This window comes from Agelaius tricolor, unplaced genomic scaffold (assembly GCF_023055355.1).
Source record: "Agelaius tricolor isolate 1412-34295 unplaced genomic scaffold, bAgeTri1.0.p SCAF_8, whole genome shotgun sequence".
Taxonomy (NCBI): Eukaryota; Metazoa; Chordata; class Aves; order Passeriformes; family Icteridae; genus Agelaius; species Agelaius tricolor.
The window spans coordinates 20,067,133-20,093,086 of record NW_027269268.1 but is presented as its reverse complement, the minus strand read 5'-3'; the positions used below and the strand labels follow the sequence as shown (position 1 = coordinate 20,093,086).

The following is a 25,954-nucleotide window of genomic DNA, read 5'->3' as shown; positions in this document are numbered from 1 at the left end:
GGTTTCTTGCAGTCTTCTGATATAATCCCGGGCCATTTTCATATGGTCACTAAATTGCCCAAATTTCCCAATTTTTTTTTTTTCTTCCTCCAATTGCAATTCCTTTGATGGTATCTCCATTCCAGCGTGTTTTTAAGTCCTTCTTTTCTCTTTTGGCCTTCAGCGGGGATCAATTTTGGCAAGCTTTGCTGCATGTGCCTGCACTTCATAGCGTATGGGGACGATTTCTTCATTTTTTTTTTTTATTTATTTTAAGCAACCATGCCATGTCTCTTCTATCTTCTCCTCCAAGTTGTGTCTTCCTCCTTGACTTTTTCCCTTGCTTTAGCAACATCTGTGAGCTTTGTTTTGGCACGTTTTGGTCCTTTTCAATGCAGCTCATTGCCTCACAGGCCATTTCTTGAAGACACTAAAACACCCCATTTTCAGGTTTTTTTGGGGTGGTTTTCAACTTTTTTTCATTTGTTCCTATCTCCTTTCCAGAGCGTTTGTAAGCCTTTCTTTTTGGGTTTGCAAGATTCCGTTTCCCTTCCCGAAAGGAAATTTCATTTCCTTTCGGGAAGGGAAACGGAATCTTGCGATTTTAATGGGGACTAATAGAGGAATCATTGGTGCATGTCCCTGCCCTGGATGCCATGCCATGCCTTTTGATGGCTATTACTTTGGGAAAGATTTTTTTTCTTTTTTTTTTTTCTTGTTTTTAAGCATCCACGCCATGTCTCTTATATCTTCCCCACCAAGAGTTTTCTTCCTCCTTGACTTTTTCCTCTGCTTTTGCTACGTCTCTGAGCTTAGTTTTGGCATGTTTTGGTTTCTTGCAGTGTTCTGATATAATCCCGGGCCATTTTCATATGGTCGCTAAATTGCCCAAATTTCCCAATTTTTTTTTTTTTCTCCTCCAATTGCAATTCCTTTGATGGTATCTCCATTCCAGCGTGTTTTTAAGTCCTTCTTTTCTCTTTTGGCCTTCAGCGGGGATCAATTTTGGCAAGCTTTGCTGCATGTGCCTGCACTTCATAGCGTATGGGAAAGATTTTTTTTTTTTTTTTCATGTATCCATGCCATATCTCTTATATCTTCTCTTCATAGTTATGTTGTCCTCCTTGACTTTTTCCTCTGCTTTTGCTACGTCTCTGAGCTTAGTTTTGGCATGTTTTGGTTTCTTGCAGTGTTCTGATATAATCCCGGGCCATTTTCATATGGTCACTAAATTGCCCAAATTTCCCAATTTTTTTTTTTTCTCCTCCAATTGCAATTCCTTTGATGGTATCTCCATTCCAGCGTGTTTTTAAGTCCTTCTTTTCTCTTTTGGCCTTCAGCGGGGATCAATTTTGGCAAGCTTTGCTGCATGTGCCTGCACTTCATAGCGTATGGGAAAGACTTCTTCATTTTTTTTTTTTTATTTATTTTAAGCAACCATGCCATGTCTCTTCTATCTTCTCCTCCAAGTTGTGTCTTCCTCCTTGACTTTTTCCCTTGCTTTAGCAACATCTGTGAGCTTTGTTTTGGCACGTTTTGGTCCTTTTCAATGCAGCTCATTGCCTCACAGGCCATTTCTTGAAGACACTAAAACACCCCATTTTCAGGTTTTTTTGGGGTGGTTTTCAACTTTTTTTCATTTGTTCCTATCTCCTTTCCAGAGCGTTTGTAAGCCTTTCTTTTTGGGTTCGCAAGATTCCGTTTCCCTTCCCGAAAGGAAATTTCATTTCCTTTCGGGAAGGGAAACAGAATCTTGCGATTTTAATGGGGACTAATAGAGGAATCATTGGTGCATGTCCCTGCCCTGGATGCCATGCCATGCCTTTTGATGGCTAGGACTTTGGGAAAGATTTTTTTTCTTTTTTTTTTTTCTTGTTTTTAAGCATCCACGCCATGTCTCTTATATCTTCCTCACCAAGAGTTTTCTTCCTCCTTGACTTTTTCCTCTGCTTTTGCTACGTCTCTGAGCTTAGTTTTGGCATGTTTTGGTTTTTTGCACTCTTCTGATATAATCCCGGGCCATTTTCATATGGTCACTAAATTGCCCAAATTTCCCAATTTTTTTTTTTTTTCTCCTCCAATTGCAATTCCTTTGATGGTATCTCCATTCCAGCATGTTTTTAAGTCCTTCTTTTATCTTTTGGCCTTCAGCGGGGATCAATTTTGGCAAGCTTTGCTGCATGTGCCTGCACTTCATAGCGTATGGGGACGATTTCTTCATTTTTTTTTTTTATTTATTTTAAGCAACCATGCCATGTCTCTTCTATCTTCTCCTCCTAGTTTTGTTTTCCTCCTTGACTTTTTCCCTTGCTTTAGCAACATCTGTGAGCTTAGTTTTGGCATGTTTTGGTCCTTTGCACTACTCCTGATATATTCCCAGGTCATGTTCTTATAGTCACTAAATTTTTCAAATATTTTTTTCCTCTCTTAATTTCAATTCCCTTGATGGTAGCTCCATTCCAGTCTGTGTGTAATTCCTTCTTTTCTGTTTTGACCTTCAGCGGCGATCAATTTTGGGAAATATTTTTTATGTGCCTGCACTTGATGGCATATTATCTGCCCTTTGATGGCTTTTATTTTGGGAGAGATTTTTTTGTTTTTGTTTTTCAGTGTCCATGCCACGTTCCTCACATCTTCCCCTCCAAGTTGTGTCTTCCTCCTTGCCTTTTTCCCCTGCTTTGGCAACATCTGTGAGTTTAGTTTTGGCATCTTTTGGTCCTTCGCACTGCTCCTGATATAATCCCAGTCCATATTCTCACAGTCACTATTGTTACTAAATTTCCCAAATTTTCATTTTTTTCTCTCTTAATTTGAATTCCCTTGATGGTATCTCCATTCCAGTGTTTTGTTAAATCCTTCTTTTCTGTTTTGGCCTTAAGCAGGGATCAATTTTGGTAAGCTTTGCTGCATATGCCTGCACTTGATGGCATATGGCCTGCCTTTTCATGGCTTTGATTTTGGGAGAGCTTTCTTTGTTTTTTTATTGTTTTTAAGTATCCATGCCATGTCCCTCATATCTTGCCCTCCAAGTTGTGTCTTCCTTCTTGCCTATTTCCCCTGCTTTCGCAACATCTGTGAGCTTATTTTTGGCATCTTTTGTTCCTTTTCAATGCAGCTCATTTGCTCACAGGCCATTTCTTGAACGGGCTGAAACACACCATTTTCTGCTCTTTTTGGGGTTTTTTTGAATTGCATTTCATTTGATCCTATCTCCTTTCCAGAGTGTTTGTAAGCCTTTCGTTTTGGGGTCGCAAGATTCCGTTTCCCTTCCCAAAAGGAAATTTCATTTCCTTTCGGGTAGGGAAACGGAATCTTGCGATTTCATTGGGGACAAATAGGGGAATCATTGGTGCATGTCCCTGCACTGGATGACATGCCATGCCTTTTGAGGGCTTTGACTTTTGTAGAGATTTTTTTCTTTTTTTTTTTCCTAGTATCCAGGCCATGTCCCTCATATCTTCCCCTCCACGTTGTGTCTTCCTCCTTGCCTTTTTCGCCTGCTTTGGCAACATCTGTGAGCTTAGTTTTGGCATCTTTTGGTCCTTTGCACTCTCCTGATATAATCCCAGTCCATTTTCTCATAGTCAGTATAGTCACTGATTTTCCCAATTTTTTTTTTTTCTCCCTTAATTTCAATTCCCTTGATGGTAGCTCCATTCCAGTGTGTTTGTAAGTTCTTCTTTTCTGTTTTGGTCTTCAGCGGGGATCAATTTTGGCAAGCTTTGCTGTATTTGCCGGCACTTGATGGCGTTGATGGCATATGGCTTGCCTTTTGATAGCCTTGACTTTGGCAAAGTGTTTTTTTGTTTGTTTTTTTTTCTTTCTAGTATCCATGCCGTGTCCCTCATATCTTCCTCTCCAAGTTGTGTCTTTCTTCTTCACTTTTTCCCCTGCTTTTGCAACATCCGTGAGGTTATTTTTGTCCTGGTTTTCTTGGTTGCACTGCACTTCATTTACCGACAGACCATTTTTTGAAGGCACTAAATCTCTTTTTTTTTTTGGGGTTTGTGGGTTTGTTTCAATTGCATTTCATTTGATCCCATCTCCATTCCAGAGTGTTTGTATGCATTTCTTTTCTCTTTTGAAAGGTAGTGTTTCCCTTCCCGAAAGGAAATGAAACGGGATCTTTTGAGACAGAAATAATGGCTTACAAACACTCTAGGATGGACATGGGAATAAATGGAATGCTACTGAAATAAACCCAAGAAATCCAGATAATCGGGAGATTTGGTGCTTTCACAAAATGGTTTCTGAGGAATTGAGATGCTGTGTAAAGAGCCAAAAGATGCCGAAACTAAACTTACAGATGTTGCAAAAGCAGGGGAAGAGATTGAGGCGGAAGACAGGAAGACACAGCTTGGAGGGGAAGATATGAGGGACATGGCATGAGTACTTATAAAAAAAAGAAAAAAGAAAAAAATCTTATCTAAAGTCAAAGCTATCAAAAGGCACAGTATGCTATCAATTCAGGGACATGCACCTAAAATTGCCCATTGAAATTCTAATATTTCTTTTCCTTTCCTAAAGGAAACTTCATTTTCTTTCGGGAAGGGAAACAGTATCTTGTGAAACAGAAAAGAAAGGCTTGCAAACACTCTGGAATGAAGATAGGATCAAATGAAATACAATTTAAAAAAACCTACAATACCAGAAAATTGGGAGATTTAGTGCCTTCAAAAAATGGTCTGTGAGGAAATGAACTGCAGTGCAATCAGGGAAACCAGGGCAAAAACAAAGCTCACAGATGTTGCCAAAGCAGGGGAAAAAGTCAAGGAGGAAGACACAACTTGGAGGGGAAGATATGAGGGACATGGCATGGATGCTTAAAAAAAAAAACAAAACAAATTTCCCTAAATTCAAAGCCATGAAAATGCACGGCATTATGTACTAAAAATTGGTGGACAGGATGGAATTTGTTTACCTTTCATAACTCATTTGTGTGTTCATGATATTCTGTGTAATTGCTGATTGTGCTGAGGGGTTTCCAGAAGTTCAAAGGGCTGTGGGATGTGATATGTGTTGCACAAAAGAGGTCAAAAGGCACAGTAGTGTTATGGGTCCAATGTTCAGCACTCACAGAAGATCTGTTTAGCAGAATGACCATTTGAAGTGATAAGCCTGTTCTTTGGAGAATATTTTTCAGAGTTGTACTGTAATATACCATGGGACTTGGTGTGGAAAGTATATTAAAAGTACAAGAACATTTGCCAAAAATGAAAAAGCATCCATGGAAGCTCTAAGAGTGTTACATCATTATAAGAAAGCTATCTACTGCTTTATATAATATGCTTCAGAGCAGCAGCAGCAACAGGACTGGTTTCCCTGCTGGGCTTTGCTGGAAGCTGCAGCATTCACCCAACTGGGACAGGGGCAGAGAGGAGAGGGCCCAGTTCACTGAGGGAGATGAAGGTGGGAGGCAGCAGCAGAGGAGGGGCAAAGGCCTTTGCTCACTGCTGAGAACAAGGGTGTGGTGGAAGGGATGTGATGTGAGGGGGAGTTCCCCCTGTCCTCTGGAAACACTTTTGATTGAGTGCACTGCATGGGACGAGTTTGACAGAAAACCTTTATTAGTAAAAGCATTTTCCTGGGAGAGACATCCTTTTATGTCCTGTCTGGGCACAGCAGGACCAGCAGTGACAGCAGCACAGGTGAGTTCCTCATTCTCTTCTCCTGGTGCCCCACAAGGAGAGGTGCTGGGTGAGAAGGGCCCGGGCCAGGAAAGCATCAGCTGTGCTGGTCCATCCGCTCGGCTTCCTTGGCCGTGTCCCTCAGAAGAGCAGGACAGTGCGGATACTGAAAGGTGGAAGGGAAGGGAGGGTTGGCTGCAGCTCAGGAGCAGGCAGTGTGGCAGGCAGGTGTGCCTGGGGACCGGCCACCTTCTCTGTCATGCAGCCTCTTCCTGACTGAGCTGCATGAGGCGTGCAGCAGCGGGGCAGCCTTCAAATCCCTGCTGAGGGGAGGCCCTCACGGGATAAGGCCACAGGATCTGTGCTGAGCTGAACCATGAGCAGGAGGGTTCACTGTGCTTCACATGGGCTCTTCCCTGTGGGCTATGGCAGATCTTGCCAGCACTCAGCTGGGAGGCCCTGCTTCCTCAGAAGGCTCAGGTGCTCTTTGGGAAGCCAGTGTTGCGTGCTCTGCCTGTTGGAATTTTAGGAGAAGGTGCTGAGCTTTGCTGAACCTCCTGCTGGTCAGGGTCTCACCTTTTTCCTGCACGTAACAACTCAAATCCCTCGTTCACTTTAGCGAATGGCAGCGTGTGCGTGATCAGCAAGTCCGAATTGAATTTCTTCTCCAAATAGCCGGAAACTAATTTGGGGATACATTCTCTCGTCTTCCAACCTAGAAACAGGAGAGAGCAGCTGCCTGAATAATGGGAGAAAGGCTCTTTTGGTAAGGTAGTGTTACTGTCAGGGTCAGGACCCAGTGACCAGTGCTGGTGCCACACCCTTGTGAGATGTTTTCTGCTCTTCAGGATGAGTGGGTTACTGTGTGAAACAGATGGAGGATTATTTGCATGTCTAATACTAATGTTCAATACAGGCAATGCAGTGCTTCTCTTTAGTTGTCTTTTACTTGAAAACCCTCTTTTACTATGGATTGTCAACTACCAAGAAAGGAAATACTGAATTGTTTAGACTGCCTTCTTAAATACAATACCTCCGAGTGCAGTTCCCTTCCATGTACGCCCAATCAGCAGAAGTGTGGGATCGATGGAAATCTCTGAACCAGAATCCAGTACTCCAACCATCACACAGACACCAGTGCTCATATTGCAGGAAGCCAAGGCAGCAATCTGGTGGGACAGGCAGGAGAATGAGAGAAAGCCATGATGAGTTGGTCACGGGAGTGCACTTTTTGTGCAATCTCCTGCTCCTCCCTGGTAATCTGAAAACATGCATCTCCCCTTGTGGAGCAGACCTGGAGAGGGTGGGGCTTCTTTTAAGATTCATGGTGTTTTCTCTCACAAAGATATGCCCAACAGTGCTAGCAGCCTGTGAGGAACTTCCCATGGAGGTGATTCTAGTCCTGAGAGGAGCCTGTGATGATCTGGGAGGGAGGACATGTGCCGACGTTCCACCTACCATGGTGTCTGCGTGGCCGATGGCCTCAAAGGAGTAGTCCACGCCCTGCCCGGTCATCTCAGTGAGCACCTCCTGGATGGGCTTCTGGAAGTCTCGAGGGTTGATGCAGTCGGTGGCTCCCAGCTCCTTGGCCTTGGCAAACTTGTCCTTGTTGATGTCCACGGCAATGATGCGCGAAGCTCCAGCTGCCTTGCAGCCCATGACAACAGAGAGGCCAACTCCTCCGAGGCCAAAAACAGCACAGGTGGAGCCTGGTTTTACCTGCACAGATGGGAGCCTGTGAATCTCTAGCAGCAAGAGGAGGAGGAGGAGGAGTAGGTTTCTTTTGTACAGGATTGATGAGGTTGTGAGGGTGACCCTGGGGTGCTAAACACGCCTGATTACTAACCTTGGCTGTGTTGATGGCAGCCCCATAGCCTGTGGAAAACCCACAGCCAAACAAGCAGACTTTGTCCAGAGGTGCTGCAGCATCGATCTTGGCAACGGCGTACTCTGGGACCACGGTGTATTCTGCAAAGGTGCTGACCCACAGGAAATGATGGATCTGCTTCCCTTTGCACGAGAAGCGGCTGGTCTTGTCCGGCAGCAGGTTTTGTGGTTCAGAAAAACTGTGGAGGAGATGCAAGTATTTGTATTTGATTGAGTGAAGCTCTGATGGGGGTGTCAGATTTGTCATAAAGTCCATCCCATGTAGGTGTAGGGGAAGGCAAAGTAAACTTACTGGGACTTCTGGCAGAAGTTGGATTCAGGATTCTGGCAGAAGATGCATTCCCCACACTGAGGGAGGCAAAGGGGGATCACTTTGTCTCCTACAACAAAGTGGATCTCTGTTAGGTGCCTTTAGCTCCACAGTCCCTGAGGGCATTGCCTGTTGAATCACCTCTCCTGAACTTTATGATGGTAGAAACCTACAATAAACCCTCTGCTTTCCCTTTGAGGATGAATGCTCCAGGCCTCATTTGTCTACATGGGGAACAGATTGGAAAATTGGACATGAGAGTCCAGTGCATTAAGTCTGCACTTAGTTTTTTAACCAGTGACTCAGGAGAAGGGAGAAGTTTCTGAGCTCTTGGCAGAGCTTTGAGGCCTGAATCCTGGGCATGCATTTTGAGAGTGTGTTGGTTACCTGGTTTCACAGTGGTCACTCCTTCTCCAATGCTTTCCACAATCCCAGCTCCTTCATGGCCAGGAATAACTGGGAATTCCACATTAGGCAAGGAACCTTTCAAACCATGATCATCTGTGTGACAGATGCCTGTGGCCACAATCTGTTTGGAGAGGAAAGAGTAAATGGTGATTTCTAGAAATAGTCCAGCCACTGTTTATTTCAGTTTGTGGAAGGATTTTCCACAGAACTTCTCTGGGCAGTTAAGGTGATGAGTGGACACTGATCACTTGATTATACCCAAGCTACAGCCACAAGAAGAGCAGCTACCTCAAGGGAGAAAAAATTATTGAAAAGTATTTTTACCTTGATCCGGACTTCCCCTGCCTTTGGGGGTGCAACTTCCACCTCCTCAACAGAGAGTTTGCCTGGGGCCCAGGCAACAGCAGCCCTGCACCTGATAACCTGGAAACAACCGAGAGGAATACATTGCAGGGAAAGGTTCACCTTTGACAACAGCCCAGGACAGTTGTCCTACAACCACCAAAGCCAAGGCTGCACAACACATGTCTGTGCACACTGCAGCACTCACTTCTAGAGCTACACAACTGCCCTGTGCTGTTTTCTGAGGGTTGCTGGTTGAGTGGGATTTGGTGGGGGAGCAGAAGCATTGGAGTGCTCAGCTGTATGCGAAGCCAAACAATGTTCAGTAAACACTGGCTTTGTGCGAAGTGTGAAATACAAAATGAAGTGACTGGTTCATCTGGGGTATGGGCAAATGTGACAGCAACATGAGCGCTTCTGCAGGTGAAGGCAAGCAAGACAGAACTTTTCCTTTCAGTGAGCTGAAGGTATCTAAAAAGAGGCTACAAAACAGTCCCAGCCCGGCTGGTAACTGGATAATATCTCTCCTTGCCAAAAGGATGATTTATGTGTGACATGGCGCAAACCCTTCCCCGATCAACTCAAAGCAGTTTGGCATCAGCAAGATGGGGCTTGCAACCTGAAAAGGGTATTGCCATGGACAAGGCTGAGTGCAGGAGGTGAGCGGCTGAGGAGGGCACCACTGAAGAGCTGCATTTGCTGCCAGAGCAGGAGCACAGGGTGGGATTGAGCAGGAGGGTGTTTTTCAGGGCAGCACAATTGCATATTTTGTCTCCTGAGCAGCCGGGCAGGACGGAGGGGGAATGCACTACCGAATGCAGGTCTGGACACATGCAGTTGCCTGAGAGCAGAGTCTGGTGAAATTCTCAGGGGTTTGGGAGAGGTGGAGGAGTAAGGCCGGAGCAAAGAGGGCACGCGGCGGAGTGGTGTGCAGGCTGAGCCTTCTGCAGCGGATTTGGCCGAGAGCAGGGCACCTCGGAAAGGAGGATGGGAAATGCCTTGTCCTTACTTTTCCCGCAGTGGCCATGTGGTCTTAGCAGAGCTGTGTCTGTCGCAGGCTGGAGGGAAGCTGCTGTCCGGGCGTGTTGCAGGATCCGCCAGGCGTGGAGCGGGAGCAGTCCCGGTGCGGCACCGTCTCTGGAGAGCGCTGGTTAATGTGTGCCGGGTGCTGGATGCTGGGCGGCACAGGGAGTGCTGAGGGGAGGAGCTGGATAGCGTCAGGGAGATGGATGGGAGAAGAAGTCCTCCAGGCAGGCTTTTATCAGTGACTCTGCCCTTGCCTGCCCTCCCTGCCTGAAAGGCTCAGAGAGCTCAGAAAAATTTGGTTTATTTGTTCCAGATGCTTCTGGCAGGTGTGGAGGGAGGAGATCTGCATGACTGCTGGGGCTTCCTTGGCATCTCCTTTTTGCCAGGTTAGAGCATTTGACCTGGTGGCCATCCACACCACAATATTTGCGAAGAAGTTAAAAATTAAAAAAAACTCACAAAATCCAAATAAAGGCAGTGAAGACGTGGCATGGATGACAAACACACGTCACTGTCTGGGTTGAAGCTTTTTACTGTCTGTGGTATTGGAGCTATTTTCACCACAGCACTAAGAGCAGAACGTCTGTCAAGAAAGGAATTTTTTTTTCCAAGGACACATTTGCTTCACTCCTGTGTAGCCAGGTTTGTTGGTTCACACCCCCTGGGCTCTTCAGGTTCCCCCAGAGCTGTTTTCTGCTGAGGCATTGGAAAAGGTGATGTGTAGGAGAGACAGGATGAGTGAAAGTTTATTGGAGGACCAGGCTAAGATGAGCACCGTGCGTGTTTGGGAACTGTTTCTGTGTTTGGGAAGAGGTCAGCCCCATGTTCACGTGTTCAGTGCCCACAGAGGTTTGTGTTGGTGCTTGTTCTTGAATGTCCCAGCCCTTTCTCATGGGCTGAGGGGGAGGTTGGTAGCAGCTGCAGGACTCAGCGTTGGCTGGCCAAGCCCCCAGCTCTCAAGTACCCTGAACATATCTCCAGCTCCAGGGATGAAGCCCAGCTGCGCTGTCCTGCCCCAGCAGCTGTCTGAGCTCTTGCACAGAGCATGGCAGCCCTGTGGTGGGACAGTGGTCCCAGCCACATGGAGGTGCTGCTTGGCATTCAGTTCTCCAGCCCTGCTGGTCAACTTGACCTGTAGGTGAAGTCATGCTCCTGTCTTGGAGGTGAGCAGCTGGCTCTAGAGCAGACAGGCACTTGTGGATCACTTTTATCTATATTTTAGGTAAACAGGGATGTTTAACAGTTTTTCCCAAGAAATGTCTACTTTTTGATACATTTGTTTGCACACCTCTGGTAGCCTCAATCAGACCATGAACGATGATGATGTATAATTTCCCAGGAATAAGGAGTTTTAGAATGAAGTTTTAAAGATTTTCAGTTTTCAGACTGGTCAACCTGTTGCATTTAAAAAGAAAAAAATCTATCATGACTTCTAGTATGCTTGTATCTTGTTAGAGAAAAAAAATGTCACTTGTCCAGAGCAATTATTTTCACTGTCAAAAATGTGATAACCTCTGAACAAAACATGGGCTTCTTGTCTCCCAGGTATCTGTGTAGCACAGCTGTTCTTATTACTGGGATCTGTGGTCTCCATCTGATAACCTGGAAGCATTGGAGGGAATTATGTTGTGTGGGAATGATAATTTGGCTTTGATGCACTGTCAGGGAGCGTGATCTTAAAAGCATGTGAAAATAGAGCTGCACACTGGAGCATGTGCCATTTTCTGGGGGAGTGTCTGGGTGGATGGGGTGTGGTGGGAGAGCAGAAACATGGGAGTGCTCAGCTGTAAGCAAAGCCAAGTGATGTTCAGTTAAACTCTGCTGTAGTTCAAGGTCTGAGGAAACACCATTTGTGCTTTGTCTGGTAGTTAGATTGCTTCTCTGGAAATTACTGGATTTTTCATGTGTTTGGTGGATTTTTTGTGGTGTCATTATGTGCTAGTGGACAGTTGGTGCTCTGATGGGGCATGTGGTCTCTATTTGCTGCCAGGAAAGCTCCTAAATAGAGGCTTACACAGGGCTGTGCAAGAGCTGTCCTGGCCCTCCAGGAGTACCTCAGAGCCAGAGAGTCATCAGGAAGGGCTGTCAGAAACCTTCTGTCCAAGCTATACCATCACACAAACAAATTCATCTTCAGCTGAGTGTTGATGAGGGTCTGCAGGGCAAAATACTCTAGGAAAGTATGAACTTTTTGTTGTTTCTCAGTCAGAATACACTTCATTCCTCCATGTGAAGACAGATCTAGATGGCTGCCTTATAAAATATCCCTAATAAAAATTATATAATGGGTTTATTGTTTTGGACTCCAGCAGCTATTGTACTAAAGATACTAACAGCTGGAATTTACTATGCTTGGCAGACGACAACCACAAAAATGGGCTTTGCATCATCCTGAGGAGGACAGAAGTGAGGTTTGTTGTACTTCAGCTCTTTTACACTGACGACTGAAGTTCAGCTCTCAATTGTTGTGTAAATTTAGTTTATAGACATGTTTAAGGTTAAACTGTAATCTGTTGATTCTCAAATCATTAAACTGTGATCTCTTGTCCTCAAATCATGAAACTAGCTGTGCCACTCAAAGACTCTTTCTGCTGACACAAACAGGTAAGTCATCCGTAGCACAGTCCCCTTGCTTCACATGGCACCTCTTCTACCCAGCTGCCATGTGTGTGAGTGCCTGCAAGCTCTGATTAGTCCATGCTAAAGATATGTCAATGTTGACCATATTTGCCAAGATAGAAATAGCCTTGTTTCTGTTTCCACATTGCAAATTCAGAAAACTGTAAGATGCTTTATGTTTGGGTTGTTGCAAACTGTTACCACTCACCTGTCTCTTCCCATTTATTCTGTATTCATACTTTAGAAATTAAGGAGCCTCCCCTTTGTATAATGGAAACAAAAAACTTGATGCACATTCGTATTTCTTCACTCTGCTTCCCAAACTTCAGAGGCATTTGTATAAATTGGCCAAAGGTGTTAAACCACACTGATCAACAACTAAAACAGCCTCAAGAAAGAGGCATAAAGGTAAAAAAATGCCAAACCACCAAATACAAACCATAACACAGAACAACAATATGCCAGTTTTACATAAAATATTTGGGAGTGTTAATCTGGTAAAATACTGAGTGGTGAGACATTTGCCAGTACCTAAATCTGTGGAGATTCTCAGTTCAGTTGAAGAATAGAGATAATTTCTCCCAGGCTGAGCCTGGGAATCTTAGAGGAAAGAATTAAAACAATTATTATCTCTCTTTCTGTAACTATTGTTAATAGTTATGGTTCTCCACAGTGTGTGTTGCCACTGCTTGGGGCGTGGCGTCCCGGGTCGAGGACGGCTCGGTGGCAGCGCCTTTGCCACACGGGCCAAGCACACGCACACACCAATGTGGTGGACGGAGAAATGGAGTTTATTAACGGTTAGGCAGCGTCATTTATAACAGGGGTTAATGGTCAACAAAATGGGGGGCCAAGTAACGGTAAAGGGGAGCGGTTCTGTCTGCCCGTAACAACGCAAGAACTTGTGGCTGGTCTCTAATCTCCCACACAGTGTGCTATTCGTAGTCACCAGTAGTGTGAGTTGTTTCTACTTTGAGACCAATCAAGTATCACTTTATTGAGTTACATTATAAGAGACCTATTACTTTCATTAAAGTTAGCCTTCTGATCCACCTGGAGACTGGAGTCTTTCTTTCCATCCCTGACTCGACAGCGTCATAAGTCTATGATTTACTGAAATTATTAATTCAAACACATGGTCACCATAAATTTTAATTTCTGCTATATCATTCCTTGCTTATTAGGCACTGGAATGATACAGTCCTCCAGGATAGATACACAGTTCTAATCTAGCGTTTCACTATGTTGAACTGCATGTACAAATTTCTTTAGCTTGCAGTGTTATGGAAGCCTAAACAAACAGGAAAGTGTCTTTCCTTTTTATTTTATCAAAAGATTGCATATTATAAGTAATTTGTAAAAATCCAAACTTTTTTAGAACATCTGTGCCAGGAGCAAGTCCTGTAATTCATAACTGCCTATTAAAAAAAATTGCAGCACAATATAAAGAATATAAAACAAGAATGAGGAGAAAGAGATAGAAGGAAAAAGATGGTTTCATTTATAAATTCTGTGCTTGAAATGTGGGGTTTGAGCTTGATTCTTTTATTCAAGGGTAGTGGTAGATCTTTCAGGAAAGCCTTGGTTTGCATTTCATGTAAATTGTATTGGAGGACGGTGAAGTTCGTACTGGTGCTGAGTCATCCGCTGCTTAATGTCTGGGAATCCTAAAATGTCAGGACACTGCGGATGCTGCAATACAAAATGACAAGTTAGCGACTAGAAAATCACCTGGGCTGGCATCAGCAGAACACTGCTGTTTTCTCTGATAATCAGTGCTATTGCTGTCAAACAGGTACTCCCTTCCTGCCTGCCCCCGCCCCAGCTTGCAGCAAAATGACAGAACAGATGGGCAAACTTTGCTGCAGATGTAGAGAACAGAATTCACAGAAGACTGCCAAGCCTTCACTGATGAAGCCCAGGGCTCCTGGTAATTAATTACCAGCTACAGCCAGAGGAGTTCCTCAGAGAGTGGCTTAGACACATCTTTCCAATTACAGAGTAACTGGCACAGCTTATTCTGCTCTGAAACACTGAAGTATTATACTCTGTAAAATGATCAGCTCAAACACGCCTCCATCTTCAGGATGACTATCAGTATTTTAGCAAAGCTGCTGGCATCTCTGTCCTCACCACTTTCCCATTTGTTATACTAAAGACTAAAACTAACATTTACAGCCTATGTAAAATAAGGACAGTCAAAAAATGAAGTGTGTGCTGCATTGTTAGAACCTGAGAACAAACCTCAGGGGCTGAAATTCTGCTGTTACTTGCTTTTTATATTCAGAGCGAGGAACATCTAAAATAACTGCTAGCAAATGACAATGAAAAGAAAACATTAATGTAATTCTTCAGAAAGTTATAAACATCTAGAACTTTCAAAGAGGGTAGTCCCCACACATACTAAGATCTACAAATGTATTTCCTACTTCTGCTAAGGACAATTTTCAATTCTCATGGTGAGTCTTGTTAAATGTCTCTGTCAAAAAATATTTCCAATTTCATTACCCTGTGAAAACAGTCTGAGCTGAAATTTCATAATATTTGAGGAATGCCCAAGAGCTAAATTCTGAGTTTGCAATGTATATATATCCCAAGTACTTTAATTTTTTAAAAGCTCTGATGCTCAAGGTAAAGTACCCAGTGACTTTAGGACCAGTTGGACTGGGATTCTGTTCCCTAACTCACAAGAGAAATAGGCTATTTCTGTGTTCCTGCTCCTCATCCTGAAATGTTTCTTGGAATATGATGTAGCTAACCTATGGCATTCTACAGCTTGGCACTCCCATGCTCCCTTGGTTCTGTGCTTTTTTCCATTGAGTACTGGGACTTCCTCAATTGTGCAGTCTTTTCTCCCTCTGCCACCCAGTGTCTCTGCTCAAACTAGAATCCAAAAGTTCCTCTGTAAGGGCCCGCTGCATTTCAAAAGCTGAAGGTTTGCTGACTTTATGACTCCAGCTGCAACCCATGGGAACACACTGGGAGGGATTAAGGGGCATGCTGGGCTGCCTTCCCCATTCTCTGCCATGAAGTCAGACTTTGTCTTACCATAGATCTCCTTTAAGTTATTTATACAGAACCTTTCCAGTGAAATGATGCTTACCTCTTCCCTGTCCTTAGAAGATCAAATCCTTCATTGATCTTTGTGAAAGGTAGTGTGTGGGTTATTAGTGGATCCAGAACAAACTTTTTCTTCATGTAGTCAGCAACCAGTTTGGGAACTACATCTTTACTCTTCCAGCCTGAAAAAAACCCCACAGAAAATGCATGATGAAATTAAATGCTTCTGAAAATTCATAAAACCCAGGACAGCTTAAATTTTTAGATAAACTTTCTATGGCAGAGTAATGGGATGAAATGTGGCAGCATGGCTTTACCTTTGTAACACAGGATGCTGGCAGAAAACATGGGACAAAGTGCAGCTATTCCACATATGGCAAACCCAGCAGACCAGTACAAATGTCAGTCCTTACAGAATCCAAACTTCCCCCCACATCAAACACTGTTCCAACTTAATCATGTCATACAAAAGCCAGAGTGCTGACATCCATGTTGGTAAGTTGAAACTTGATTGTCTGCTCAAAACTGGGGAGTGGGTGGTGGATGTTTCTCTCTTTTCTTACAAGCACCACTAGATAAAGTGTCATAAATAGCGTAAATAGTAGAATGCCCTTCCAGAGGAACCTGATTTGTCTCTGCTATTTTATTCAGGTGTCTTTTTGAATACATAAGAGGAACAGGTCATGAGTGAGAAAACCTGTTGTTGGAAACAAGTTTTCTGTGGCCTTTGAGTTCAGTGATCTAGGACTTGCTGAGTGTGGGACTGCTGAGAGAGCTCCAAAAAGAGAAAGAATGGGAAGGGACTGTTGGCAGCTGGCCAAGGGCTAAGCTGGGGTCTGACCCCTGTGGAAATCAGCTGAGTATAAGCCCTGATGTCCTTTACAGTCCTGACTCTCCATCTATCCTGCTATCTCTCCCTCTCTTTCTATTCCTCTATTGCACTTGCTCTTTTCCTCTCTTCCCTCTGTCCTCTCTCCCTCTTTCTGATTTTCTCTTTTTTTTGCTTTATCTTCTACTCTTTATCTCCTCTTATCTCTCTCCTTCTATTTTTCCTCCTCTTTATTTTTATCCATCCTCCTCCCTCCCTTCCCCCTCATTTTCCTTTTCTCTTTTGCTTCTCTCCCTTTTCTCTCATTTTCCCTCTTTCTTCTTCCTCCCTCTTTTGCTCTATTTTCTGTCTTCTTATATCTCTCTTTGTCTCTTCTTCTCTTCCCTTTCTTCCCCCTCCCTCCCCTTCTGTTTTTTTCCTTCCTTCACTTGACATTATAGTTCCCATAATTAATTCTATTTCAACTTCTTTATCAGCAAAACAACCACCAATACTGCTTCCAATAACAGAGCCTAAGCAATTAACATCATGTATCCTGTTTCATTCAAGATGATTTACAAGTTTCTCAAGCCAGGTAAATCACATCTTTTCAAGTTCTTACCTCCAAAGACGGAGCCTTTCCAGCTGCGACCGGTGAAGAGGAGCATGGGATCAAAGGTGATCTTTTGTGCTGCAGGGGGCACTCCCACAATCACACTGACTCCGTAGTTATACTGACAACAGGCCAAGGCTGCAGTCTGCATTAGAAAGAGAGGGACACCCGGGGTCAGGCAAGATTTGTCCTTGGGGCACAGAAGTTTGAATTCCATCTCCTCCTCTCATGGCTCTGCTTGCAATTAATTTTTTGTAACTGAAACCACATAAAAAATTGTCCATTTTATCTGCTCACACCATTGTATCTGCTCTCACTGGTTAAGTATATCCTAGCTTTGCTCTTCTTGCCCATTTTGTCTCAATTATTAGTGATAAGTCACTTTTGGAGAGCATGAGAAATATGTGACATGTAGCCACCCTGGTGTGGCCAGGGCACTACAGTGAAGTTCCCTTTCCTAAATTTCTGAGTATGCTTCTGTCCCTGCATCTCAGTGGCCGACAGCTGGACTTAACAGGTTTGAAGTGAGCTTGGTACTCTGCCAGCTCCTTGGTATTCTGCCAGCTCCCAGCTCCTCTTCATCCTTGGTGCTTGGTGAAGGGAGTGCTAAGGAGTGTCACCCCCTCCTCTGGTGGCATACCATGGTATCCGTACGGCCGATGACCTCAAAGGAGTAGTCCACACCCCCGCCGGTCATTTCCGTCAACACTTCGTGGATGGGCTTATTGAAATCTTTGGGGTTGATGCAGTCAGTGGCTCCCAGCTCCTTGGCCTTGGCAAACTTGTCACTATTGATGTCCACAGCAATGATGCGGGAAGCTCCGGCCACCTTGCAACCTATGATAACGGAGAGGCCAACTCCTCCAAGGCCAAAAACGGCACAGGTGGAGCCTGGTTCCACCTGTAATAACAACCATGTAAACATGGTATATCGTTACAGGCTAGGGAAAGTACCATGCATTTCCTCATTGTCAGCAGGATTTCGCTTAAGCCACTTCTTGCAATTTAGAGATTACCTGCTGAGAAGGAATTTGCACATGGATACCTGCTAGTGCAGTAGCCAGCTGTACTGTTATAATGCTACATGTGACTAAGAGAAACTCTCCCTAAAATACACTTCTGAGACCAGGTTTTCATTATATGTCTCAGCTTTGGGTTTACACACACCTTTTTTTATGAAGCTTTATATTCCAGTGGTGTTAAGATCTGTAGTGTCACTCAACTCCTGACAGTGCCAGCTCTAAAACTCACAGTCATATATTGCTGCAATTGTGAGTGTTGCCTATATGTGTTGCTTCTATCCATTCCTAGACTTCAGTTATAATAAAAAAATGAACTCTGTTGTAACATTTTTCTAGGGGTGATAAAGCTATGAGGGAAAACACTATAGATGGTAATACATAATTTTACTGGATTTTGAATTGAAGACTTCTGAGTACTCTAGAGACGGAATCTGAAGTAGGCAAAGAGCTAGTATCTTCTTTCCACACTGAACCACACAGAGTCTTTACCTTCTGGCTGCCATGCTGACAACCCACTTGCAGGCTACACAATCTTGAATGGACACCATAAAATATCAGAAACACCCAGCACAATATTTACCTTGGCAGTCTGCAGAGCAGCCCCATAACCAGTTGAAAATCCACAGCCAATTAGACAAACTTTTTCCAGAGGAGCAGCAGAATCGATTTTTGCCACAGCAGATTCATGCAGTACTGTGTATTCAGTGAAGGTACTTGTACCAAGAAAGTGGTGAATTGCTTTTCCTTTACAGGTGAATCTGGTGGTGCCATCAGCCATTAATCCACCACTTGTACCAAGACTGTTTGAAAGATGACCAGAAATAATGGCAAGTGAAACTTGTTGATTGTAATCAATTTTGGGTAAAGTCAAATCAAATTAGGGTTGTAAATAATCCAGGAAAACTCACTCAGTTTTACTGCACAGATTACCCTTGGTGTTTAAGCAGTTCTGGCACTCCCCACACTGTGGAACAAAGAGTGGAATAACCTTGTCTCCTAGAAATAAAACAGTAATGACTGAGTGTCCCAGTCTCTCTGCAAGCCTCTCGAGTCCCTGGGCCTTACCCGGGTCGGCAGAGAGTGGGGGGGGTAGCCCCACCACGGCCGACTGCGGGGAGACACTCTCTGTGCCCCGAGGGTGCTGAGGGCACTCAGGCTGGTTGCCTTCGTTGCAGCAGAGACGACCGAGACGTCGGTGGAAGAGGAAAGGGGCCGACTCCCAGCAGGGGATATTCCAAGGTTTTATTAAGGAGTCCCGAGCGAGCTCCTATACCTCAGGGGGTTCCTGCCGAGAGCGCTGGGGGACGTTTGGAGCTTACATTTAAAGGGGGGAGGAAACTAACATAGATAAAATCCTACTGACCAATAGGTATCTCTGGGGGATGGGTGCTGGGGGGACAGACATACAAAACAGCGTATGGGGCAGGACTCGGGGGGTTGACCCTTGGCCCCTGGCTAATCACTCGACAACTTGGACCGAAACTTCTAGGTAGGGGGCTGGGATGTCGAGGTGACTGGCAGAGAGCCAGGGTGGGGGTTTTGGAGATCTTATCCCAGGAAAGGGATAACACAAAAGGAGGGGGGGGGGTGCAGTCTGGGATAAACCATTTGGGAAAAACATGGGAATACAAAACCAACTACTTCAAGGTATTACAAAATATAAGAACGCACTACAACAACTGAGGATTAAAAAAGGCAAACAAGAAGCATGCAGGTAAAAACATGAAGTAATTGTATTTCATCGCCAGGCAAATATGCACTAGGAACGCAGCCATGGTTTTATTTCCTTCTGCTACATTTTTAAGATGAACCATCTCTCTGTGTTTTATATAAAAGACATAATTAGGGCAAAGTTATGACAACTAATTTTGATATGCAAAATTTCTGGTGCCCTTCCACAGAAATGAGACCTATGTCATAAAACCATGTTATCTACCAACATATCTTAAGTACTTATTGAGCAGTTTATTGCATCTCCTGCATAAAAATAAAGTAATAATACACCTTCTTTCAGTAAAGAAATTGAGATAAAAATTGACATCCACCAGGACAGCAGATTGGAGTGCCAAGATAACAGGGCTGTAAACTGTGCATACAAAGAATGGGGGATTAAACATTAATTTGTCAGTCCTTTTGAGCATCTTTACTATATAGCAGTCCTGTTAATGTTGTGTTGAGTACAAGTAGGTAAAATACTTGTCTGAGAAGCAGTGGCACACACAATCTAAGCCAGCATCTCTAATTCTCTAGCAAAATTCTGTGATTAACAAAGGAGCACATAGCTTCCCAGTGCAATTTTTTACTCCTATGCAATTTCCACAGCAATGATATATGGTAAATGCCTAATAATCTCTAAACAGGTATTTCCTAATACATATCAGTTTATGATTTGTCAGTTTTAAAATGTGGCTAATCCTTGACATATTGAAAGTCAAGGGAAATTTTTGATTTCCACCAAAAAATTAAAAATACTTACAGAACATTAAATGCCCCCACTACCTCGATTCTGAGTTAACTTAGAACTGTTATGGTCTTAGTAATCATATTGCTAAAGAAAGGTTGTACAAGTGGAAGCCCTTTTTCAGAACTCGGAGGTGTAATTTAAGCAACATCTGAGAAATGTGATTTTGTGCATGTATGTGTTCAGGCCTGCTATTTCAGCTCACCTGGAAACACAGGGCAGCTAGAATTAGACAACACAGAGATTTATGAACCCAGACATAACAGAAAAAGCAGCTAGAGCTGTCACTGAAATTTGCAATATACGTATTTGTTTGGAGGTAAAGCAGAAATCTCTAATAAATTTTTTTGTTATACATACCAACCTGCTTTGGAAAGACTTCATACTTGTCAGTATGGACAAAGACACAGGAAGTACAGAGGTGTTAAAAGTGGGCTACTCAGAGTGCCTGGAAATTCATTGATTCTGTGTAGATTTTTTTCACTGCATATTTTCTCTTAATAATTTAGCCCTTGTTAGAATTTTTTTGGTCCAATAAAAGTGTAGAGGAATGCCATCTCATCTTGCAGCACTTGGCTGAAAATTGTCATCCCTCCCTCACTATCTGTGCACTGTGGTTCAAAGGGAAGATAAGGAGAGGAGCAGCTGGTCCAGATGAGTGTCCTCAGAGCAATCCAGCCCTCAGGGAGCAGTGCTGCCTCGCCTGCACTGGTGCTGCCTACATGCAAAGCCTGCAGCAGGGTGGGCACCCCAGCTGTGCCCTGGTGCTTTTAAAGTGAGGTAAGACCTAAGTTCTGGTCAACTTAAGTCAATGGATTCTTTAGCTGTTAAGAGAATTAAAAGGTGCTTTGACTTGTTTGTCATCTAGTGCTTTGCTTTGCCTTATCCTTGAGAAAGGTGAGCCACACAAACTGTTCAGAGAACCTGCAGCTAGCACCTGATTTCATATGAACAACAGCAAAGACTCTTAGTCTTTGCTTAGTAAATGTTCTTAGTCCCACAACAGGAAAAGCACTATGTAGGTGGAAGGCAAGCTGCAGATGTTTTTTGCCAAAACCAAAAGAAATTGAGTAGAAAATCTGAAAGTAAATTGGGGACACAGAAAGGCGTAAGCAGCGGGTTTATATCCTTTGAGGTATCCTTGAAAAAATTGAAATTGGAATATTTTCCTGTGCAGTAAAAATACTCACGAAAGAAATAATCTTTGACTTGAGGAGTCTGGAAACTTAGCACAGGATTTATTTTCAGTGCTGTTTCATACCTGGCTTGACTGCAGTCACTCCCTGCCCAACACTCTCCACAACACCAGCTGCTTCATGCCCAAGAATTATTGGAAAAGGCATAACCAGTGCACCAGTTGTCACATGGTCATCAGAGCGGCAGATCCCAGTGGCCACGATCTGATTCACAGGAAAGAGAAGAATATTTCTGCTTTTAACTGTGTCATGTCATATGTGGAAGTGAAATGATGTTCTACACTTGGAGAAGCCACATGCTTCTCCCCAAAATCCAATCTGCACACAATAAATCTACAGGTAAAACAAATTTAGTTGTCTGATTTAAGATTTTCATGGTGTTTATTAGTCTTTAATCTACAGGGCAAAGCCCCTTTGTGAATCTTTGCTGTGCAGTACTGAGCTCTATAGGGAGTCCGATGGTTTTTCTGCAGAACCAATGTTCTAGCAATACAATTGTATAGGGAGAACAGAGTAAATTAAATTATTCCTAATATTTATATATAAATACTTAAAAAGAAAAGTGTGAAATATTAAAAAGAAAATTGTGAAATATTATATAAATATTATAAAATTATGTAAATACAAATTAACCATCACATATTATTTCTAAACATATAAATATTGTGCATATTTTGTATTTATTACATTTAGATTATATGACAATGTATAATAGATATTTTATATAAATGATGTATTATAGAATGATTTTATATTATAGATAATTGCACAATAATTACATTACTGTGCTGCGTATATATTTAAAATATTTGTATATATTACATTAAAAAATTTAGGCTACATAGTGTTTTATACGACATTTTGCCTTTTCTTCCAGCTAGAACAGCACTATTTCTTTTGAAATATTCAGGTATGTGTTTACAACTTTTATTCTGACAAATGGATTTGTCAACCCCATGACAGGGTTTTCCTCACGTATGTACCACTTGAAACTGCTCAAAAATTAAGGCAGCTGCTAAATTCCACTGAGGCCAATATCCAGGTAAAAAAAGAAGCTCCCAGGCCTAATGAGCTATTTCCTAGCACAGATTCAAACAAAGTAAAATAAATTTTCTTGCTCCACACTACAGGAAATTCTGATTTTTGCCTTGTACTGTAATTTTTTCAGCCTATTAGAAAAACAGATGTCAGTAAACAAAAAATACAACTCTGAAAATATATATATTTTTTAAAAGAACCTCATTATCAAATTAAGGACTTTAAACATGTTTCATAGGAGCTCACTGATTAGTAACTACTTTCTAGTAGAATGTTTTCTGACTGGGTCTTAAACATTTATAGAACTAATTCTGATTAAAAGCAAGATAGAATGCAAGTCATAGGAGTTGTTTTAAATTTTATTTTCAGTACTTTTACGCGCACTTCATGTTCTTTTGGTGGGGCAACTTCCACTTCCTCAATACTGAATGGTTTGTTGGCTTCCCACAGCACTGCTGCCTTGCATTTAATAACCTGCAAACAGAGCAAAGAAAATGGGAACAGCACTTGCATTTTCAAGTCACCACACAGATTCTTCCCTTTCTGCATACGAAACTCCTGCTCATATTTGTGTAGACGAGAGGGAAACTACAGGGAAGAAAGCCAAACCAAACAACAAAAAAGTCAACACCAAAGGTCAGTGTAAGCCTGTTTTCCCCCCACCAAGATCATATCTGACTTTGCTCATCATTCTGTCACTTCTGTCAGGTTCTCAGCTGCATGTGTAATAGTCTCCTAGGTAAGGAGATACCCTACCCATTCTCATTGCTCCTTTGCTAACTTCCTTGGTCAATTTTTTTTGCTGTGTTGGATTACTTGTCTGTATTTCTGTCTTCCTGATGATGGCACGCTAAATGATGTCACTTATCAGGCTGTGATGAAGTCTGTATTGCCTAGAACTGTCTGTGTTGGGAACTGACAAAATTGCTAAAAATGGAATTCAGAGCCTAGTACAGCTTTATAAACATTCTAGTAGAGCTCAAGTTCAGCCATGAGGTGATGGCTGAAAGGACACCTGTGCAAAGTGATGTAGCACTACACAGAGGTAATCTTGAACAGTCGCTTTAAGTGCAGTATTATCCATGCTAAGGTACCCCCCTTCTCAGAAGGGATATTTGGCTCAGGTAGATTTACTACCCAACTATCCAATACAGGTTTTTTTCCATCTCTTAGACTGAAGTTTGTCCATTAACTCTTCAGGCTTTGTCCTGGTAATGACAGGCCTTAGGGCTTCTCTGACCATCTGCCACTGAGAGAAAAATCCTCTCAAAAAAGAGAAGAGCTCTGTTCACACCTCATCCCAGGCCCTCAAACAGGTTTCCTCCCTGCAAGCTCAATCCTAGTATATTCAAAAGCAGTGGGACCTCTCTGTCCCCATAATTGCTCTTCCTCCTTGGAGGTATTTAAAGATATCATCCCAGGTCTTTAAACAACCCCAGTCCCTGAAATATGATTTTCTTGGGTGACACCCTACAAAGTCCTCAGTCCTTCTGTTAAGTCTACTGACTGCAAGTGTTCAGGTAGCATGATCTTGAAAAGGAAACAGAGGGGAATCAAATCCAGGATGCAAGAAGTTTAGCACATGCGTATTTATCCTGTGTGACCAGGACAACTTAACACCAGTGTGCTGCAAAAGTCACAGGGGAAAACAACAAACAAAGATGTTTTTAGTATCAAAGCTTTAGAAGTAGATAATGTCTGATTATCCACAAACTGAAAACTGGTAACAAAGAAAATAATTACTAGGAAATTCTAAACAAATAAAATAGCAGACTTCCAGCAGCTAGACACAGAATTGGGGTGGGCACAATGCTTTGAAAAAAAAAGCATCAAGAGATATTTGCACTAAATTTAAATTTAATGTTTAGATGCAAGTGTGATTAGTGAAAAATTCACAAGTGTGGTCAAAGATCACATTTCAAATGGCACCAAGTTACTTAAAAAAATGGCAGTATATATATTTGTATTGATCCCACATAACACAGTGATGATCCCATGACTCATACAAAGCACATGTAGTGTTTCTAAGAACGAAGGTCAAGAAATGTGGATTGCCGAGAACAAACAAATCTCTCCTATAATGAGACATTATTAATTATGTATTTTTCGGACTGCTTAGTCCCTGTGAGCTTTTATGGATTGCAACAGGATCCCACAGATGCAGCAACAGCACGCTATCACCCACTTCATCTGCTAAGACAAGAGCTGCCTTAACAGTTGTTTCTGCTCGTGTGTTCTACCAGCCCTGTGAGTTACTGCAGTGGGGGAGGGCAGGTGTAGAAACACACCCTTCTACAGGACACACATTATGCTGCTTGGTTACATAAATTGCAATGTAACTCCTGTGTTATTCCAAGATAAACATAGTGAAATCAAAGCAGTTAAGCTACATCACAACCCTTCATTTACTGAGCTCCATCCAATGCTGAGTAGGGGACTGAACTTGGTGAATTTACCTACAGTAAGCTACAATTAATTTTGCATTTGCAGTAACTCAAAGTTTTTTTTTTTTCCTTTCTCTTTTGATTTTAGAATAGTGAAGACAGCTGGCAGTAACAGCAAATGATCTTAGAACTATCTTAAGGCACATTCTAGCAAGGTGCATGCTTTCAATTGTTTTCCATTTCTAGTTGCTTGTCCCTTAATCCCTCTTGCAGGTCCCTGGATGCCTGTTAGCATCTTGCCAGCAGTGCAAGAAGGAACATGTATTGGTATCAACCTCCACCTCTCTTGTTATCTAATTTCTAGCAAAGATATAACTTCAGTCACAGCTCAGTATTGCATTGCATGTGAAATTTATTTCTGGTGTTCATTAACTAAAGATTGAGACTTGTTATAAGCATGTTCAAATTTAATGACTCTCCTAATGGCAGCACAATTCCCCCTGAAATTTAACACAATATTAGCTATATCTTCTTTTTAGAAAACAAGCTGATAGAATTATAAATAAACTAAAAAGAGTTTAAACTTCTGTAGGATCTCAGAATGGAAACTGGTAGATAAATACATTGATCTAAACACTTAGTACATTCTACAATATTTTAAATTATCCAATCAGAGATTAAAAAGTTTGCTAACCCAGACAGGATGTTATACTTATTCTGGTGCTGTTACCTTATGTTGCCTCAAATAAACTATTGCCTTGAAGAGTTAACAACCATTTCCTAAGAAACTACAGTAGCCTGCAAATAAAAGCAGCTCTTCTGTACCAGCTTCATCCTTAACTTTAATCTGTGCTATACCACCAGGACTTACAGTGTCCCTGCAAAGAATTCACATTTAAAAATGCATTACTCAGCTGTAGCAAAGAAATTTTCCTAATACAAATTGTTGCTTACTTTGCCTGCCGTGCTCATGTTGACCGCTGTGTCTGTTTCAAAGCTTGCCACCGCTGATTTCTTGCGCCAAGAACGCAGTCACCCCCAGAGCAGCTGGGTTGCTGGTGCCACAAGTCCTCTCCAGCACACGGGAACCTGGCTGTGTGAAGCGCTCCCACGAGTGGACTGCTCTGACCTTTTAGCCAAGCCTCCCAGCTCAGAGTCCCACCCCTTAATCAGA

At 42.7% G+C, this 25,954-nt stretch overlaps 2 protein-coding genes across 2 annotated transcripts; both read right to left on the bottom strand.

Moving 5' to 3' along the window:
* Positions 1-5,568: 5,568 nt before the first annotated feature.
* Positions 5,569-9,721, bottom strand: LOC139592606 (alcohol dehydrogenase 1-like). Its single transcript, XM_071432697.1, has 9 exons — positions 9,563-9,721; positions 8,536-8,634; positions 8,191-8,332; positions 7,786-7,873; positions 7,453-7,672; positions 7,065-7,325; positions 6,640-6,775; positions 6,183-6,321; positions 5,569-5,772 (listed from the first exon to the last, which is right to left on the bottom strand). The coding sequence occupies exons 1-9, from the start codon at positions 9,578-9,580 to the stop codon at positions 5,748-5,750; spliced, it is 1,128 nt and encodes a 375-aa protein (XP_071288798.1). The 5' UTR covers positions 9,581-9,721; the 3' UTR covers positions 5,569-5,747.
* A 3,899-nt stretch (positions 9,722-13,620) lies between these two features.
* On the bottom strand, positions 13,621-25,752 carry LOC139592575 (alcohol dehydrogenase 1). Its single transcript, XM_071432677.1, has 9 exons — positions 25,735-25,752; positions 22,775-22,870; positions 21,424-21,562; positions 18,610-18,697; positions 18,282-18,501; positions 17,320-17,580; positions 16,689-16,824; positions 15,302-15,440; positions 13,621-13,890 (listed from the first exon to the last, which is right to left on the bottom strand). Exons 1-9 carry the CDS (start codon positions 25,750-25,752, stop codon positions 13,866-13,868), a joined length of 1,122 nt encoding a protein of 373 aa, XP_071288778.1. The 3' UTR covers positions 13,621-13,865.
* Positions 25,753-25,954: the final 202 nt, after the last annotated feature.